This window comes from Glycine max, chromosome 13 (genome assembly GCF_000004515.6).
Source record: "Glycine max cultivar Williams 82 chromosome 13, Glycine_max_v4.0, whole genome shotgun sequence".
Lineage (NCBI taxonomy): Eukaryota > Viridiplantae > Streptophyta > Magnoliopsida > Fabales > Fabaceae > Glycine > Glycine max.
This window is the reverse complement of record NC_038249.2, coordinates 33,690,014-33,708,883: the sequence shown is the minus strand read 5'-3', so window position 1 is coordinate 33,708,883 and position 18,870 is coordinate 33,690,014. Positions and strand designations below refer to the sequence as shown.

Sequence of the window (18,870 nt, the reverse complement as noted above, 5' to 3'; positions counted from 1 at the left end):
TTATGTTCCATTATTGATTAGTTCAAAAGTTTTTTCCATGAACAATGTATAGTCATTAAATTTGCATGGAATCCATATTCATTCGTTGTTATTGATAGCAAGATTGTTTTCATTGAACATTAAACTTGTATTTTGTTTTTGTGACAAATGGATTGGATAGTTATCCTTATGTTGAAAGATTCATGTTGAGTCCCTTTGATGACTCATTGTTGATATTTTTTATGCGTGTAAGTTCAAAAGAGGGACTACTTACAAAAAACACTCTGACACTTAAGTTAGAGTTCGATTCAGAGCTATTAATTATATCCAGTGAATACTTAAGAGTGAATCAATCTTCTTACTTAGGGACTCTTTTCTTTATATATTGATTTTACTAGACCTAAGATCTATGGGCATACATGTTCTGATTACCAATTAGATAATATGTTTCTTAATCCTCCTTAGGTACTTCTCATCAAGTAATTATCCTTAAGCGGATTTATTGACGATAATTATGGCCGAACAATACTCGTCACTTATATACGTTGAAGGCTTAGACGTGTTAGTGTGAAATATGAGGTGTATGGCGGAGAGTGCATTCCGCTTCAAAGTATATTGCATCAAGTATCTTTTCGTCCTAATCGAATACCTATCCAATATAAGTTTTTTGTAATTTCTGTGTCTAATACATAAAAGGATACATATCGAAGCTATGCAAACCAGCTTCGTGAGCTTTCACGTCCAATGACTTTGTCAATGCGTGTCCAAAGATGCTCTCCATCCTATCAATGTGAAAGCCTAATTGTCCCGTTGAATTAATCATATTAATTAAGCTGACTAACACAAAATAATGGAATGGTTTTGACATGTTTTATTTTTTTTTAATTTTCTTTTAATAAAATTAGAATATACAAGTACTTTTTTTTTTATCACATTCCGGTTTATTCATCAAATGTACTAAAAATATATATACTGATAAAAAATTCAGATGTTGACATCTCTCAGCACGGCTACCATATTGTAGTATTAAATACACATTTGACCTTCACTGAATGAACACCACTTTCAACCACAAAAAGATTTTGTCTGCCAACAGTTTATTAATTTTTTTAGGTGTCGGTACACTTGCTACTGGTTGGGTATAATTAAGTTTACAGATGCTCCATTGATAATTATCTCGAGTTTGGTTTGTTGGTGGACCAATTTTGTCGTTCCCTCTAAACTCTTCCACGTCGTCCATTAATTTACTATTAATCCATTTTTATGCATTCTGAGATTTTTTGTACTGTACATAATCTTTCAGTTTCATATGTGTAATTGAGTCTTGACTTAATTGTTTGTGATTTTTTATATTCATTGATTTTTTTATTTATACTTAATTGTTTGTGTTGTGTTCAAGTTATACTAATTTATGATCTTTTATATTTAAGAAAAAAAGATACCAATAATATACCATAAATAATATAATAAAGTAATTAAGATATAAAAGTTAAAATTTAATTATTTAAATATTATCCGAATTCAATTCTTAATAAAAATAATTTTTAGATTTTACTTATCTTTCGTTAATTTCAAATTAATCATAATTTCTTTTTTCTCATGAACAAAAGATTTAAAAAAATACACTAACCAGCATTGCAGTGTGCAAAGTTGATAATATATTATTACCGGATAATCATCTATCTAATAGCCAGAAAAGCAAGAGACCTTCAGTGGAGGAAAACAAGATTAATTTTGGACCTTAACAACATGCAATTCCTCTTTAGCTAAAAGATGAACAAAAAAGTATAACCAGAATCGTTTTGTATGTTTAATTCTCAACGGTGATTATTATAACCATGCTAGTATCTTAATTAGTTGCTATCGTCCTCTACGGTTCACAGTTGAAACTAATCAGAAACTAATAATGTCCAACCATAATAAAAACTTCAGTTAAATGCACACATCTTACAACTCACTACTCTTTCTTGAATCAAATAGTTGACCGAGTATCACACATATCAAACTGAAAGATGAGAAAAAAATGTGAGAATATTTAAAGCTCAACTACATAAGTGGTTTATATAACTCTACCTCATAACTATTATTTATACTCTACTTATATGCGTGTTCTTGTTCAACCACCTTCTGATCTTCATCTTCATAGAGAAAGTATGAAGATCTATATTTTGCTAGTCATTATAACTTCCTTCACATTTGGTTTCATTGAGAAAGTTGTTTCAAATCCAAGTTCTCGTCCATATACGGCAATTTTCAACTTTGGTGACTCTCTAAGTGACACCGGCAATTTCCTTGCATCTGGTGCCATTTTATTCCCAGTTATCGGAAAGCTTCCTTATGGTCAAACCTTTTTTAAACGTGCAACCGGTCGTTGCTCAGATGGACGACTAATGATTGATTTTATAGGTATGATGTGTAAATATAACCACTATCTCTTGCATCTAAAAGAGAGAAGAAAATAAAATTTTAACTATGTACATTTGAGCTCATTATATTATACTACTCATTTGTCATGAATTTTGAATGTAGCTGAGGCATATGACTTGCCATATTTACCACCCTATCTGGCACTTACCAAAGACCAATACATTCAACGTGGAGTGAATTTTGCCGTTGCCGGAGCCACAGCACTTGATGCAAAATTCTTCATCGAAGCAGGACTTGCAAAATATCTATGGACAAATAATTCATTGAACATTCAGCTTGGCTGGTTTAAGAAACTCAAACCCTCACTTTGCACCACTAAACAAGGTAACATTGACCACCAAATTAAGGAAACACTTGTTTGAAATTTCCAACAATTGAATTTTAACTTTTGTCCCCTTAATTACTGACATTTGACAGATTGTGATAGCTACTTCAAACGCTCTCTCTTTCTGGTGGGGGAGATAGGTGGTAATGATTATAACTATGCTGCCATTGCTGGAAATGTTACTCAACTTCAATCTACTGTTCCTCCAGTCGTTGAAGCAATAACAATGGCCATCAATGTATATCTCTCCTCAGTTTTTTTTTTTTTTAATTAGTAAATGTTAGTTTATTAGGTTTGTTAGAAATGTCAGGTCTTTAATATCTGTCTCAAGTCAATTTGTTGATAACATAAATGCGTGAAGTATTCTATTCCATCAAATTCATTATACTTTCCCTCCTTGTTTTGCTAGGGATTGATAGCTGAAGGAGCAAGGGAGCTGTTGGTGCCGGGGAATTTTCCAATTGGATGCTCTGCGCTATACCTAACTTTATTTAGAAGCGAGAACAAGGAGGACTATGATGAAAGTGGATGCTTGAAAACTTTCAATGGTTTTGCAGAGTACCATAACAGGGAGCTCAAGCTAGCCTTGGAGACACTAAGGAAAAAGAATCCTCACGCAAGGATATTGTATGCTGACTATTATGGTGCTGCCAAACGTTTCTTCCATGCACCAGGACACCATGGTTAGTTCTTAGTTTGTTGTGCAGTGTTTCTATATCGATTAGAATTGTCTTTAGTAAAGAATATATGTAGTCTATACACAAAAAAAAATAAAAAAATTACTTGAACAACTTGTTTGAATGCGATAGATTTATCAGTTAAATTATTTATGGTGTAATGTTTTCTTTTTGAAAATATATATGTACAATATTTTTGTTGGACTCGGTAGGACATTTCTTTTCAAATTATTAGACTCACCTAAATTCGTATACTTTGATTACATGTGAAGGGTTTACTAATGGAGCGTTGAGAGCATGCTGTGGTGGAGGTGGACCCTTCAATTTCAACATTTCCGCAAGGTGTGGTCACACAGGTTCAAAAGCATGTGCAGATCCGTCCACATATGCAAATTGGGATGGAATTCATTTGACAGAAGCAGCTTATAGGTACATCGCCAAAGGTCTAATTTACGGTCCATTCTCATATCCTCCCCTCAAGACCTCTCCCAACAAGATAGCCTAGTGTTGGTGTTGATGGAAAAAAATCTATAACAATGACCTCCAAATAATAAAATGTTAGGCCGTTTATATTGTTATAAGTATTGTCTGGATTTCAATATAGGGGCCAAAGCTTTTTTTACAATAAATTTGAGTCACAATCAAACGCATATGTAGGACCTGCACTTAATAGCAATTCTTTGTTGACTTCCAAGTGTAGCATTGGCTTCGGCACATCTTTATGTTTGGATGGGTACGTGAATGTATAGAAAAAAAAAAAATAGAGATGAGAGTTAGAGGAGAAATGCACCAAGTTGTTGATTCAAATGTTTGGTTTCATGTTAAGAATCATGAGAATTGATTTTTATCTCTAATTGCACTTGATTTTATTAAAAATATTTATGATTGGTAATTAATAGATAAAATTGATATCATTCAAAACTTCAAGACTTCAGTTCCACTAAAAATGATAAAAAAATATAATTTTTGCCATGGATTGAAAAGTTAATATTAAGTTTTATAATGAAATTGTTTTCAAGATAAAAAGTTCAATAATAAATTAATCACTTCATAATATGGGATCTAGCACACTTAGTTGATTGTGAGTATTGATAATGTCTTTAATTCTCATAATAAAAAAATTAATCACTTTATTTTAAAATAAAATTTACATGCTACATGAAACTTGAAATCAATAGTCTATCAAATTCACTATAATTTCAACAACTTTGATTTTTTACGCTTAATTTACATTTTTTTTATTTTTCACACGTCTTATTCTCTTAAATAATCCATATTTATAGCAATAAAATAAACTGTGAGTCTAACATGAAATGTGGCTCCCCTAGCTAGAAACTGAGCAACATCATTTGTCTCTTTACAAACTATATCTTTAGTTTGGATTATTCGCAAGTAATTATTTACATCTTAACAAAATAGAACCTACGTCTGAATTATTAGCATTAAAAGAGTTTATCCTATCTGGTACAAGTTTGCAATCCATTATCAAAATAACATGAGTCAAACCAAAATCAAGATTAGTGTGAAAATTTAGATCCTGTTTGGGGTGATTGTCAATTTATAATGTTGAAATGTTATTTTAAAATCAATACATGTTCGGCAAAATCTGTTGAGAGTTTTGAATTTTACTAAATTTTAAAACTATTTTTACCATAAACACAAACAAAAAAGAATATAAGTTCTACAATTTTGGGGTTGATTCTACCCTTGTCTTTTCTCAAACGTGGTCCTCTCTCTGGCTGGTGTTGCTACTGCTCTCTCGTTCCATTCTGGTTTGTTTCTCTCCTCTGTTCATGCTGGTACTCTGTCTCCTCCGTTCACGTGCTGTAGTCTCCTTCGTTGCTTCGCGTCGATCACCACCCACTGCAACTGCTCGTGCCCTAGTCCTCCTTTTCCTACACCACATCTTACTTTTTTTTTAGGCAATTATAAATAATAAATAATGTCTTAACCTTTCAATAAGTACCCATAATTAATCTAAAACCACTGGTTTCACGTTTTTACAGAACCTGAAAACAACTCCATTTAGTAGTCGGGGTTGTTGGCTTGCATCATAGAAAAACATTACTATGCAGTGAATTTCGTTGCAGTTTTTGCAGTTATTTTTTTATACAACCATTTCCAAAATTTCAGTGAGTGTATTCTCTTTGCCGCATTCTCTCTTTCTCTCACTGTTTTTATGTGATTTGATTTGTTCTATTAAGATCTTGTTTGATATTATTTTTTATAATTTGTTAAGATGTTGTTGAAACTGAGTTGAATATGTGTTTGAGTCGAATTTGAGTACAATTATCCCTTGATCTATTATGTTAAGATCCTTTCTATTCTTTTAAGATTCAAATGGAAAAATCATTTTTCTTTAAAAAAGTGCAGTTCGGAAAATTTATTATTATGTTCTGTTTGTGTTACTTATGGATTTGTGTTGTTGATTAAAATTTTTGGTGAAGAAATTAGCAAAGAATGCCTTATCTTATTAATTGAATTCCATATGTTGTACAATTATTTATTTTTTTAATACTTTTTAATTATTTATTATGTTAATTGTTTTAATATTTTTTATATTACATAATTTCACAATAAAACGTGATAAAATATAACAATGAACTTATTTTATATTTTTTCAATTTATAATGGCATCTAAAATTATAAAACTGAATCTCTCACTCAAAACTAAAATTGAGTTGAGTTTAAAGAAAACCACATTAGGGTCCTTAAATATCATTGAAAAGAGATTACATATCATTCCAAAGTACATTAACATAAATACAATAATAACAAGAGATAATACACAAAATATGCAAACTATAAAAACAAGTAGTTTATCTCGTACCGAAACTTTTGTGTAATAATCCTATCAAATGTTATGTAAAAAAAAAAAAAATCGATGAATCCACGTGTTACAGAATAAATATGAGATGAAGTCTCATAATAAAAGTAAAAAAAAGTTAATAAACATCATATAAGTAGAAAAAAGACTTATAAATCCAAACTTTAGGACATTGATATTTATTTTCCTCGAATTCCCCCAAAGTATATAATGTATATATATAAGTGCCATGGGTGGTACTAAGGGATCACAAAAGATCCGAAAGGCATCAAGAACCATTCCATTTTGACATAAAAAATGATCTACGTACACGGTTCTTATTTAAATAATCGACGTAGAAAATGATACTAATTTAAATAATCAACGTAGAAAATGATACGTAAGCAAAGTAGCACCTGAAAACGGGTATGGTTTTTTTTACCGAATGATACTCATATCATCTCATTCATAATTAAAGGGAGTATATGATGCTTGAATCGACGAAATACACACTTTTTAACTATTTGTCCTATCTAGGCCAGATGGAAACAACCATAAACATAGTACGTAACAGAGGGGAAAAAACAACTAGGAATCCCAAATGGGACCAAAGGCTGGAATTCCATCTGCTTTGCATGAATTGACAACATCTCTGCTCCCTTCTGGATTACTTGTGACAATTACCACTTCAACATTCCATTTCTTTGCAGCAGTAACACTCAATTGAGACACGTTTGGCCTACCCTGCACAGCAGTATCATGGATTATAAGCTTCTCTTTTAAGTCCCCACTTACCATTTCCTTAATTTCCTCACCAAAGTTTTGCTCAACACCCTTTGCCACCCAAAGCAGATAAACATCCGCTTTAGATGGCTGCAAAAGGAACGAAAGAAACACGCAAATTCCCGACCCAGTGGCCACCAACAAGACCCTATCATACATGTTCACCAAATAAGGGAGTCCCGCAAAGTGCACTTGGCGAACCCACAAATGGCTTGGTGGGTTTGAGACCAAAGACTTGGTGAAATCACCAACTGCACCTGCAAGCATCATGTGCTCTTTCTTCCCATCCGAGATTATGCCAAAAGCATGCCACTCAGAGAGTGGAGAGGGGCTAATCCTACCAAGTATCCCTGCCTTTATCCCTCCCTCTAACTTTATCATTGAAGCATGGCCAGAAGCACTTGACACTTTCACAGCAACACGTCTCACAGTCAACCATGGCAAGATTATTTGCACGGTTATAGTCACTGTGAACCAATACTCTTGGCTTCTAACCAACCTTGATCCGAGTTCTTTTGAGTAGGATTTGGATTTAGGGTCATAAGAAATAGTAAGCATGATGAAAGCCCAAAGGAGACACAAGGCCATCCATCCAGCAAAACGATGTGTCCTCTCAAACACATTGTGATGGAGATGGCGAACAAGCGGGAATGCAGCCAAAGAAGAGAGACAAAGAAGGCCAAGAATGGCAGAGGAAACACCAATAATCTCTGGTGAAGTGTTGTCTCTATCTTTAAGAGTGAGGACTAATGCATACACCAGCCATGCAATCGAAGACACGCCACAACCACTGTGTATGCCTCCCAAGCTTTGTAAAAGAGAAGTGGTGGCTGTTTTGAGGAAGAGAGGCACCCAGGACCTTCCAAGGGTCTTCACCGCAAGCCAAAAGACAAGACGCAAGAAGGCCTCACTTCGACAGAGAGTTAAGGCGAGTATGTTCCCAATAGAGAATAGAGCAGCTCTATTCCTTGCATAGGGAAAATTCCCTGTGGCTGCAAGAACCAAGCCAGTAACGTTAAAGGTTAAGCAAAGCATGAAAAGTCGCTTGTACACAGTGAACAAGCCTTGATCTAGAAGTATGACTGAGAGTCTTGATTCGTTTTTTCTTGAAGGCTTTGAGGGTTGCTCAGACTTGCTAGTGCTACCAACAATACCATTATTGTGCACAGCGGCAAGTTGGTTTTGTTTCTCTACATCGTAGGTTTTTTCAAAGATGCTTTCAGGAGCATCTTCTTCTTCATCGTCGTCGTCGAGGTCACAGAAATGGCTACTGACACTGCTGAAGGATCTTTGTGATGAAGAAGGGAAGACTCTGGAAGTGTCTAAAGGCCAAATTCGTTTGCTGTTTGAGAGGCTTTGGGATGTGGGTGTAGTTACTATTGCAAAGGGATCAGCGTGAGGTTTCACCTCAAAGGCCACGCCTCGGCAACTTGAGAATCTCGTTGGGGTTTCCATTGTTGGGTTGAGTGGCCTCTCAAAGAGGAAAGGTTTATCACTTTGTGCAAATCCAAAGAAATAGGAATTTGGAACCAAAGGTTATTCTAGAATGGGTTTGTTCTTCGTGCAAAGGTTGTTTATATTTATAGGTCGTTATTCCCATGCAGTTGGATGTTATATTCTTCGCCCATCAGTATGACTTTCCATTTTTAAACAGTCAATTAATTCTTTAAATATTTAGATCAAAGAAAATCTTGGAAGATTATAGAATGAGCTGAATTTCTTTTTTTTAACCAGAAAATGAACTGAATCTGATAGATATTATATTTCATTGGAAAAAAATTAATATTTCAAAGTAAAAAATAATATCATATATAATTATTTTTATCTTTCATTTATTTTTTAAAATTTTCTTTATAGATACATAATCATTCCATTTTATTAATGGCTTAAACAAGGTTGGATGGTAGGTAGCATGGAACCATGAATCATTTTCATTTATTGAATTAGTAAGTACGTAATCACCGTAAACTCCATTGTGCATGTCAGGCACGTGTCATTAAAGAAATAAATAAAGTCAAACGTCCTTGCAGTTGTTGCCATTTAAGCGTAGAAGGGAAAGTCATATCTATTCTCTAACTCTAACTTGTCAGACCTTGACCAGTTCAGCTGATCATTTCTATTTGTCTTCATTCTCACCATGGACGAGTGACGGTACGTGATATCATGCCTACTTAGTTTTAATCAATAAACACGTCCTGCTATTAATTTTTAAAATTGAAATTCTTAATTATTTTATCTAAATTTCTAGATTTAATTATCTACTATTATTTTTAGTTCTAAACATATTTTAACACAGATTAATTATTGGATTACTTTTACTAGCAAACATATTTTAATGTGTTATAGCTAAAAATAAATTATTTAAATATTATTTAAATTTGATTCTTTAGGAAAATAATTCTTAATCCAACTTTATTTATCCCGTTAAATTTCAAATTAGTTATGATTTTTTTCTCATTAATTAGAGTTAAAGACAAAAAAAATAAGTAAGCATATTTTCATTTTCATTTTTCCATTTCCTTCCCGGCCACTAGGCCAGCTTAACTGCCGGTTCTTATAAATAAATTAATTAATTAAACAACTGCCGGTTCTTAATTATATGTTTTCCCGATACAAATATACCGATAAGAGTTTATAAGTGTACATTAATTTTCATGCAGAGTAATGGGATTGTTACTGTTTTCAATTGTTTTTGCATAGTTTTAAGCTCCTGATGACCTTACAAAGATAAAATGTTCATCAACCATCCAACGTACTACTTTGAGCCACTCATTATAAGTTTTAAATATTTGATTATATATAAGAAAAAAATTATCTTTAAGAGAATTAAATCTGAACCATATAATTAAATATAAATAGCATAACCAAACCTTCTCATTTTTCTTAACTCGTGATTGCGAGTTTTAATCAATCCCTCTTTTATGGCGAATTCAATTTGATTCCAGTCATAAGTTTAAACTACAAAAAGTTTAACAATCTTTAGTAAGTGTAAATATGCTATGACCTTGAAGAAGCACAAGCAATGTCATATATAAGTATAATAATATAAACAGGAAATATAACACCTGGAATCCTTTATGCAAAATGGCTTAAAATTCATGGTTTTATGACAAAGTCATATATGACTCATAGCAGCCTTTCGGGCGGCTACAATAGTCAGTCAAGAATGAAGAGAGATGGGAATAAAAGAAAGTAGACGAGAATGAAAACAGAGAAAGACGAAGGAGGAAAGCATTGGTTTATGCCCACCGGGCTGAAAGGAGACTTTCTGGCCAGTGAAAAAGACAAGACTTTATTTTCATGGCTGTCATGAGTTTTCAGAGCGATGCTGATCTCATTCTTCATATGGAATATTATTACACAGTACACACAACTAGCTACACCATCCAGTGATGTGTATTATATCCTAATAATGACGAAGAATGGCTTGGCGTCCAGCTAGCATTGGCTACAACGTCAAATTTAGGGCATTCATTTTGAATGTGGTCAGCTTTAAAATTATTCTTCATGTATATAACCATTAATCCAAGATGGATTTACTTGGTGGAGTTTTAAAATCAAGTTTCTTCAATTAATATTGTCAATAATAAACTATTTTAAATCATTTCTAAATTAATTTTTATTGACTAAAAAAATTGACAATTCATTTTTTAAAATGTATATATTTTTATTTTATGTATTTTTAATATTAAAATAAATTTTTTAAGATTAAATTAATTTTACATAATATTTTTATTTTTAAAAACATATTCTTTTATTGAGTGAGGTAGTAAATTTAAACATTTTAAATTATTCACCAAACAGTTCTATTTTAAAATTAAAAGAAATGGAAATTAAACATGGTCAAAATTTGTGCATACGAGTATCATTTTTGCAACAAAATATTTAATTTAAACCAAGGATTGGCTTTGTTCCTTTGAGAACTTACATTTAATTCTAGAAAGTATCAATAAGTTGACTTTAACATGGAGAATGATCTGGTGAAATTTGCTCAGCTACGGTCTGCTCATATATAGTGTGGTCAATGTCAATGTGTGCTTGTGCTGAATTATTCATGGGAGTGATTTAGCAAGCATATCATATTCTCGATCGTCAGAAATATCAGTCTCCGTATTTTCTCATTTTCTGTGATGTTATGGGTATTTGCGTGTTGCGTGTTTCAAACTAAGCAAGCAGCTTCAACTTCCATTTTAAACTTGTAGATGTATAATAAAATGTGACGCTCTTACCATGCCTCAGTATGGGCATATGACAACATTTTTAAACAGATTCAATATATAATATAAATTGTCATTTCCTATATTAATGTCTTAATCTTATGTACAGATTAATAATTTATTAAGGTTTTATAATTAATTCATTATATTCTAGTATTTTACTCTCTTAATATATAAGATGACTTAACCATTATTCAATCTATTTTATAATATTGTAGGACTTAGATAGAATTTAGGTAATTTTGATTTTGGAAAACTTATTTTTATGCATTATAAATATAACATTCTATAAGGAATTCGTGTATTTTGAAAAATAATCTAACTTCTTTTATATAACTTAATATTTTTATTGGAGTTTTAATTTCTTTTTTTTAATAATTCTCTTAGTACTTCAAATTTTGAAACTATATCATCAATATGAGAAAGTTCATTAAATCAAGACCATTCAAAATTAATATATTTTTTTCAATTCATCTGCATTTATAATTGTGAATATTTTAAATTTAAATAAAAAATAAAATATAGTAAAGAAATTTCAAATCAAATCTTAATAGAAGAAATAGTTTGATCATGTTAAAATTGTTCCAAACATTATTTTTGAAAATAACTCTTAGGTATTCATTATGTGAGTGAAAAAGATAGTATTATTACCCGTGAGAACATTAATTTCTTATTTAATTGAATAAATAGTCCAGCATTATCAGTAACAAGAATTTTTTTTCTCATTGTAATTGAATAAAAATGACATGTCTAATAAATTAATTAATTTTTATAATAATCATTTTAAAATCACATGTACAATCACTTTTATTAGTTGATATCATGAAACTTTTTTCGATCGTTGATCATGCATAAAAATGATTTAATTTCCTTCTCTTAATAAGTGAATTTCCATCTTCCAACGACAGTATATTATAGACTTCCACTTCTAGTTAGTAATAATGACAATAATACTTATTAATGAGAATAAAGTGGATCCAAGAGAATTACCTTAATCACCTTTCCCTCTCTGGCCTACAAAGAAATTTTTCTATACATTGTCATATCAAGTATCTTATTGCACATCAAGTAAGTAGTTGGTACAACATCCCTCCCCCATACCTTCGCATAGCGAGGAGCCTCTGGGGGTACCAAGTTTTTTTTTTTATTGTCATATCAAGTATCTTATTGCACACCAAGTAAGTTGTTGGTACACCTAATATAACATGCATAATTTTAATTTTATTTTTTTGTAAAATTGTTATGAATTGCAAATTTATATGAGACACTAATTTGTAAGTGATCCATACGATTTTTTTAAAAAAATTTAAAAATATGTTTTATGAATTAATGATTCAAGCAGAAATCAAACATGTAATTTTCGTATTATTAACATAATTCTCTATTCAAATGAGCTAATAAGTTAATTGTATTGTAAAATAATTAATGTTGTTATATATAATAGTAAAATTTCTAATGTAAATTTAATTCACATATAAATTTACATAATAAATTTTGTGATAATTAATTTTGATCTAATAATTAATTTGTTTATATATGTAAATTGTAGAAAAAAGACATTATTAGCATAAATATACTAATGTATTTTTTGATTTTATTACAATTAATTTTGATTTAATAATATATTTTTTACATATATAAATTTTAAATAAAAATCATAGGTTTCATAAAAATTTATATGTGTAAATAAATTAATTATTAGATCAAAATTAATTGTTACAATTTATTATGTAAATTTATATGTGCATTAAATATACATTAAAAATTTTAATATTATATATAACGACATTAATTATTTTAAAACATAATTAATATATTAAATCAGTTAATTATTTTAAAATTATATATAACGACATTATATTTTACAGAATATCTTATTTTGCCAAAAAAATATGAAAGACATTTATTTCATTGTGTAAAATATTAAAAAAAGATAAATAACAATAAAATTAGTAGTTAATTCAATGACAAAAAAGTATTGCAATAAAAAATGATATCAAGAATTAGAGAAATAAAGTATTCACTTAAGGGATCTTCGTTGAGACTTAGTAATAAAATTAAAAACAAAAAATATTGAGTACATCTAAAATAAAATAAAAAAATAGATCATAAAATCAAAATGACTTATTTTACTGATAATAAAAATTATTTAAGCCATAAAAAATTACATTTTTCAAATTAAAGTTCGACAAACAAAAGTTGACAGCTGCCATTATTCAACCAATACTCCATTCTTTCAAAACGATTATCGCGTGAGGCTTCTTATATACAAAGGGTTACACCATGCAGATAAATAAAAAAACAAAGGATTACATAATAAACAAATCCAATTAGTTAATATTTTCTCCAATCGACAACAACCTCAAATGTGAAACTTAACGAAATAAAGGCATTCTCAAGTCTCAATTAATTAAGGATCAAAAGTCATCTTCTTCATGATCCATCAGCTTCCACGAACCATCGTTTTGTTGAAACATACCCTTATTCTTTTCGATCCTCCATGACACTGGCACAAGCAATTCATCTTTTAGAGCATCCAAGGTCTTATTCACAAGTGCAATATCGCGATGAACCTCTAAATTGAATCCTCCTTTGCTCCCTTGTGTTCCTGCCACTCCATGCAAGTAAGCCTCCAAATTATGCCAACTTGAAGGATTCCCAGGACTCTTCAAGTACATCGATTTTCGGGTATCGATCTTCAACTCCTCACCCACATCCGAATACCCAACAAGAGGGTAGTTTGGAACAATATCCAACTCGTTTCGAATGCGTATGGTTGTCAGATCTTTATAGCCAGAAAAAACCTTCTGAAAGTTTATGTCACCAACTCTTGGGCTTGCAAACACAATGGCAGTGACTGGAGAAGCCTTGAGAGATGGATCATTTGGCTTGTTGTACCCGTTTGTAACAATGTCCACCGCATTAAGGGTTGCAATTGCAGCACCTAAACTGTGACCGGTTATAGTTATGCTTATTTCTTCATTCTTATATAGCTCCACCAGTCTTCTCACCTCACTTAGGACCTGCACATAATATTAATTGTTTTTATATATAGATAAATCAACATCAAGAAAACAATGTTTTTCTGTCTTTTAATTTGAAGCAGAAAGTATTCATGTTATCAACATTAATTACTTAATATGATTTCCTAGCTTAAGTTTAGTTGTTTCAAAGATCGATATCACTAAATTTTCTCTCCCTTTGAATAGCAAAAATCAATAATTAGTTATTAATATTCTGCGCCTATTTGTTAATTTTATTTATTTATTAAAAGAACAAGAAAGAAGACAATCAAGACAGATAAAAAGGATAGACGATCTTCTTCTAAAAAAAAAAGATAGACGATCTGATTTCAGCAACTGAAATGCACTTCATAAGTTTCATTATCTGAATATTAAAACTTTAAATCTATATGGGAGCAAATTCTTAAATGGATTGAAGTTACTCATGAACCTAAAACTTGGGATGTAGAACTTAAGTGGACTATTTGAGAAACCGGAAAGAAATGGTGGAAAGCTAAACTCCTAAAACTAGCACTCACTGAAACTCTTTACGAGGTGTGGTTATATAGAAATGATGAAATTTTAAAAAATAATGTGAATAGAAATATAGTTGATCATATCATAGATAATATAGTATACAGGGGCTGGTATAACAATAAGCTTAGAAAGCATATAGTAACTTTGATGCTATAGGGCTTGGGTTTTTTCTTTTGTCGAAGAATGCTGGTTGGATCTCATGAGATCGTCATGTACTTATCTGATTTTTGAATTAATATTTTTTTTTTATTCGAACTTTAAATCTATAAGCAATATTCAATATATCCAATTTTGTCTACCTCTCAGTGTCGCCACCTAACTTTTTTTTTATTCATCTTTTTTCATATACACATCTAACAAATAAAAAAAAGTTAGGTGATTCAAAATCATTGTAGTCCCAACTAATTTTATTGCATATACATATAATAAAATAAAGTGTTATTAGTTTTTTCTTAAATTAATGGTCTCAATTAATCTTTATAGACACATAATTAAATATTAATTTTTTTATAAATTAAAAATCTTAAATACATGTCATACATAAATTGGCCAGAATCATAAAGGCAGTGTTCCATAACAATCTAATAATTTTCCCTGAAAGTTACATTCCAAAATCAATGAAATAACTTTTTTGTAATTCAATTTTTCTGTCCTAGGTTAGAAATTACACTCTTCATCTAATTCATTTGATTAGAGAGATTATTAATCTTATTAATTTATGATATGTAAACATTACTGCATTAATTTTTTTTAATTACAAACAATAAGATTGAAATTCCTAGACTAAATAAATTATTTTTATTTATGTGAACGAAATAAGATCTTATATTAATTTTTTATTTATTCATTTTAATTCAATTGTATTTAAGAAACAATTTCCTTTCATATCATGTTTTATGAAAAGCGATGACAACATTAAATTTCCCAGAGAATTAAAAGAAAATAGAAATATTAGATGTATACACATACCTGGCTTCTAGCACTGGTCTGGTTAAAGGGAGAACGAGGGTCTTCAGAGGTGTAAATGGAGTACCAACCCTGGTGCACTTTAGGATCAGTGTTCTTACCAAACACTTTAGGAGCAGGAACCAACAGAAACTGAAGATCATTAACCCACTCCAACGTCTGCACCGTGCCTCTCCACACAATCACAATGTCCCTTCTCCCCAACGCCGCTTTCCCTTCATCCGTGGCCACCGCAACATACCCTATCCAATTCGATTCCCTGCTCCAAGCCTCCCTAGAAAACGACTTTATGATGAAGGCATCAGGGACGTCGATTTCCGACGTTGCATACAGAAACTTTGTCACGGAATACGTGTAGGGGTTGCCATTCACCAAAGCAACTTTGGAGAAGAAACTCTTTTTGGCGTATCTGCAGCTTCCGGCATACTTTGATGCTTTCTCCGTGTTGAAAGCATCGTATGCCGCTTGAGCCATTTCGCCGTAGAGTATGATGTAGCGGCGGAGATCAATGTCCAGAGGGTCTATCAGACCCTTCCAATGATCTTGGCCACTGAGTTGTCGCCATTTTTTCGCTATGCTGCTATTCATGATCTTCTTTTCCTTACCGATCCACCTTTTGATCAACGATGCTATATATGGAACCAGAGAGAACTTCCTCTTCATGTATTTATTCCTAAATATATAATTAGATGACTCTCTGCCTTTGGAAGGGGTGTGAATATGAAAGCCACTAGGCTTAGTTATTGTTGTAAGTTCTAATCAATCATATACAGCACATGCTTGCCAGTGTCTCTGTGGTCAGGGTTCCAACTCCTCAAGTTTACATAGAAAAATTTGTGTTATAATATCAAACTCTTATCTAAATTTATCCTATCATATAATTCAATTGATAGCACAGTCTAAATTTATGGGTGAAAAAATAAATTTAATTTATACATAATACATTTTTAGAGAAACGAAAAGATGTAAATATAATTAAATTTTAGACTAAGTTGTGAATACTTCGGACACTCTTCAAAGAATAAAAAATAATAATTACTATGATTATACAAGAAATTGAATAAATTTAAATACTTTTGATAACTTAATCATTGATTCTCCATGAGAAATATCTAGGTTCCCTTAAAAAACAACTATATATATAATATAAAAACATGATATGAAGTTTATAACATAAGCTAGGTTCCACCTCCAAAAAAAACATAAGGTTCGAATTAATTGGATACAAGATATATATGTTTACAATTCAATTGCATGGAATATAATATTCAATCATTTTATTTAATCTTTCTAACGGACTTTTGAAATATAATTTAATAAAATCTCACTTAATTTTGCTCGAGTTTTTAATTAATATTTAATTAAAAAATATAATGAAATCCAAAAAACATGGAGACAAGATTTGGATCTTGTTCAAATATAGTCCATCCAGATGGCGTTCAGCCTCGCGCGTGTTGTATAAATAATTGAAGGGCCTCTCGTTTAATTAAAATAGCGATGTAATAAATAAAAAAATCAGTGGTCCCGTCTTTTAAAATAGATGTGACAATGATCGTAATAATGTTAATGATAGTAATTATTTGTAGATACTTCTAAAATTTATAGTTAAATATTATATCTTTTCCCGCAAACCATGTCATATATAATTATCAGTTTCTGAGAAATAGTATTCTTTTAACCAACATCATGTTATCCTATGACTTATATATCCAGACGGATAGAATATTGACGGTTTTCAAGGCACTCTTTACTAAAAAAAAAAAAAAAGCAATCGGACATCGCTGATGTTCTTAAAACATTAGTTAAAAAAATTTTAAGAAAAATATTCATTTAAAAATTATTAAAAAAACGTAAAAAAAAAAACTATAAGTAAAATTTTTTTTCATCACTCAGTAAAAATATATTTTAAATTTCTTAATTAACGTGCTTACAACATAAATTAGTATTTTCCTAATAATTAATAAATAATAACATAACAATACTCCAAAGTTTAAGTTTCCCAGCAATTTCAACGCCGCAAGCAAAGGTTTCACCCCTTTAAAGGCGATCTAAGTACGTGGAGTAATGGCTGTGAAGTCGTGTTATGTACTTTGTATTTCCTGTCCTTACAAACTTGCCTTCAAAGACCATTTGTCTCTTGCAGGGTAAATACCAAATAGGCTTGGTCCCACAGAAACTTTCCTGTTTGCGAACAATGATCTTTTTCAAGATTTGAATCATTGATGCTGCAAATAAAGTATAACTTCGCAATATGATTTCACTACCCATCAAATTACTTTTCAAAATTGAGATTCTCAAACAACAATAAGATTTTCTTAAAAAAACATTATAATATATATATATATATATATTATTAAATTTCTTTAAACATAATAGTTTTACGCTTTACAACAATTATATTGCCATAGATCGAAGAATTTAGCGTTGTTTAACATACGTCGCGCACATTAATTGAAATTAGAGATATAAATTGACCTAGCCATAATTATATTCCTGTCTGTCCTTGGAATTTTTTGTCCTAAAGTAGATACTAGATTCTTCTTTAATAAAGATTTTTAAGTTGAGTTCTTGAACTCAAAAATTCTTGTCAACTAAATCTATTATTATTTTTATTTAAAAGTTTTTCATGTTGGAGGTTAAATTTTAGGAAAAGAACCCTTAAAAATCTTTTTTTTTTAATTTTTTTTAATATCATTTGAGAAAAAAGAAATTTTATTTTTGCAAGTTCAAAAATCTAAATTAAGTTCTACAACTAAAATAAAAAATAATAAAAATTATTCCATCTTATGTTATATCATGAGACTTATAAAAATAATTAAAAACTCAAAATAAATTCTTTTAAAATATAATGAGACTTATAAAAATGGTTCAAAAACTCAAAATAAATTCTTCTAAAGATATTGTTTAGCCTTCTAAGTTACAAACACTATTTAACAAATGCCACTATGCTACACGCAGACAGTTATCAAGATGCTGCCAAGTTGAAGAAGGCAGGTATTTGCAACTCATTGATTAGATGCTTTGCGTAACTTGTCAAAATAAATTAAGGTTAAAGTGGTAAAGCTAAGCTAAATCAAGAAAAAGAATAAGACTGGCACGCCTACCAGGGATTTCATGTCTGTAGGAGACGTTAGTCTCAACACAATTTTCA

At 30.7% G+C, this 18,870-nt stretch overlaps 2 protein-coding genes and 1 pseudogene across 2 annotated transcripts; 1 reads left to right on the top strand and 2 right to left on the bottom strand.

Moving 5' to 3' along the window:
* The first annotated feature begins 2,097 nt into the window (after nt 1-2,097).
* Nucleotides 2,098-4,102, top strand: LOC100815771 (GDSL esterase/lipase At5g45910-like). Its single transcript, NM_001255576.2, is given in 5 exon segments — nt 2,098-2,385; nt 2,509-2,730; nt 2,824-2,969; nt 3,141-3,414; nt 3,681-4,102. Coding segments are annotated over 5 exon segments (1,128 nt in total). The 5' UTR covers nt 2,098-2,132; the 3' UTR covers nt 3,914-4,102.
* A 2,763-nt stretch (nt 4,103-6,865) lies between these two features.
* On the bottom strand, nt 6,866-8,525 carry LOC100775666 (adenylate-forming reductase 03009-like; annotated as a pseudogene).
* Nucleotides 8,526-13,426: 4,901 nt separating this feature from the next.
* On the bottom strand, nt 13,427-16,611 carry LOC100815423 (phospholipase A1-IIgamma). The gene is made up of 2 exons (XM_003541661.5): nt 15,723-16,611; nt 13,427-14,237 (listed from the first exon to the last, which is right to left on the bottom strand). The coding sequence occupies exons 1-2, from the start codon at nt 16,380-16,382 to the stop codon at nt 13,632-13,634; spliced, it is 1,266 nt and encodes a 421-aa protein (XP_003541709.1). The 5' UTR covers nt 16,383-16,611; the 3' UTR covers nt 13,427-13,631.
* Nucleotides 16,612-18,870: the final 2,259 nt, after the last annotated feature.